The following is a 311-nucleotide window of genomic DNA, read 5'->3' as shown; positions in this document are numbered from 1 at the left end:
ATACATACACGCATGCATATATAATCGCCCCCCCCCCCTCCTCTCCCCGACAGGCTTCCTCAGCACCCTGAGTTCCGAGGCATCCGTGCTCACCCTCACCACCATCACCCTCGACCGCTATTTCTCGATCGTCCATCCTCTCACCCTCAAGGAGAGGACCTTCCGCGCCGCCGCCGGAGTCATGGCCACGATCTGGACCTTCGCCGCCCTCCTGGCCCTCCTGCCGGTCGTCGGCCTCGCCTACTACGGGGACAACTTCTACGGGAGCAACGGCATGTGTCTGCCGCTGCATATACATGACCCGTACGCGA

At 62.4% G+C, this 311-nt stretch overlaps 1 protein-coding gene across 1 annotated transcript in view; it reads left to right on the top strand.

Annotated features, from left to right (window-relative positions):
* The window catches only part of LOC119593641 (relaxin receptor 1-like), a gene marked incomplete in the record, with an annotated part of 42,684 nt that overhangs the window by 36,025 nt on the left and 6,348 nt on the right, over positions 1 to 311 (top strand). Inside the window, 1 exon segment of the mRNA XM_037942592.1 lies at positions 54 to 311. Coding sequence (XP_037798520.1) covers positions 54 to 311 — 258 coding nt within the window.

Source organism: Penaeus monodon, chromosome 32, assembly GCF_015228065.2.
Source record: "Penaeus monodon isolate SGIC_2016 chromosome 32, NSTDA_Pmon_1, whole genome shotgun sequence".
NCBI lineage: Eukaryota > Metazoa > Arthropoda > Malacostraca > Decapoda > Penaeidae > Penaeus > Penaeus monodon.
Note: the sequence above shows the minus strand (reverse complement) of the source record. Positions and strands in the feature narration are given on the sequence as shown.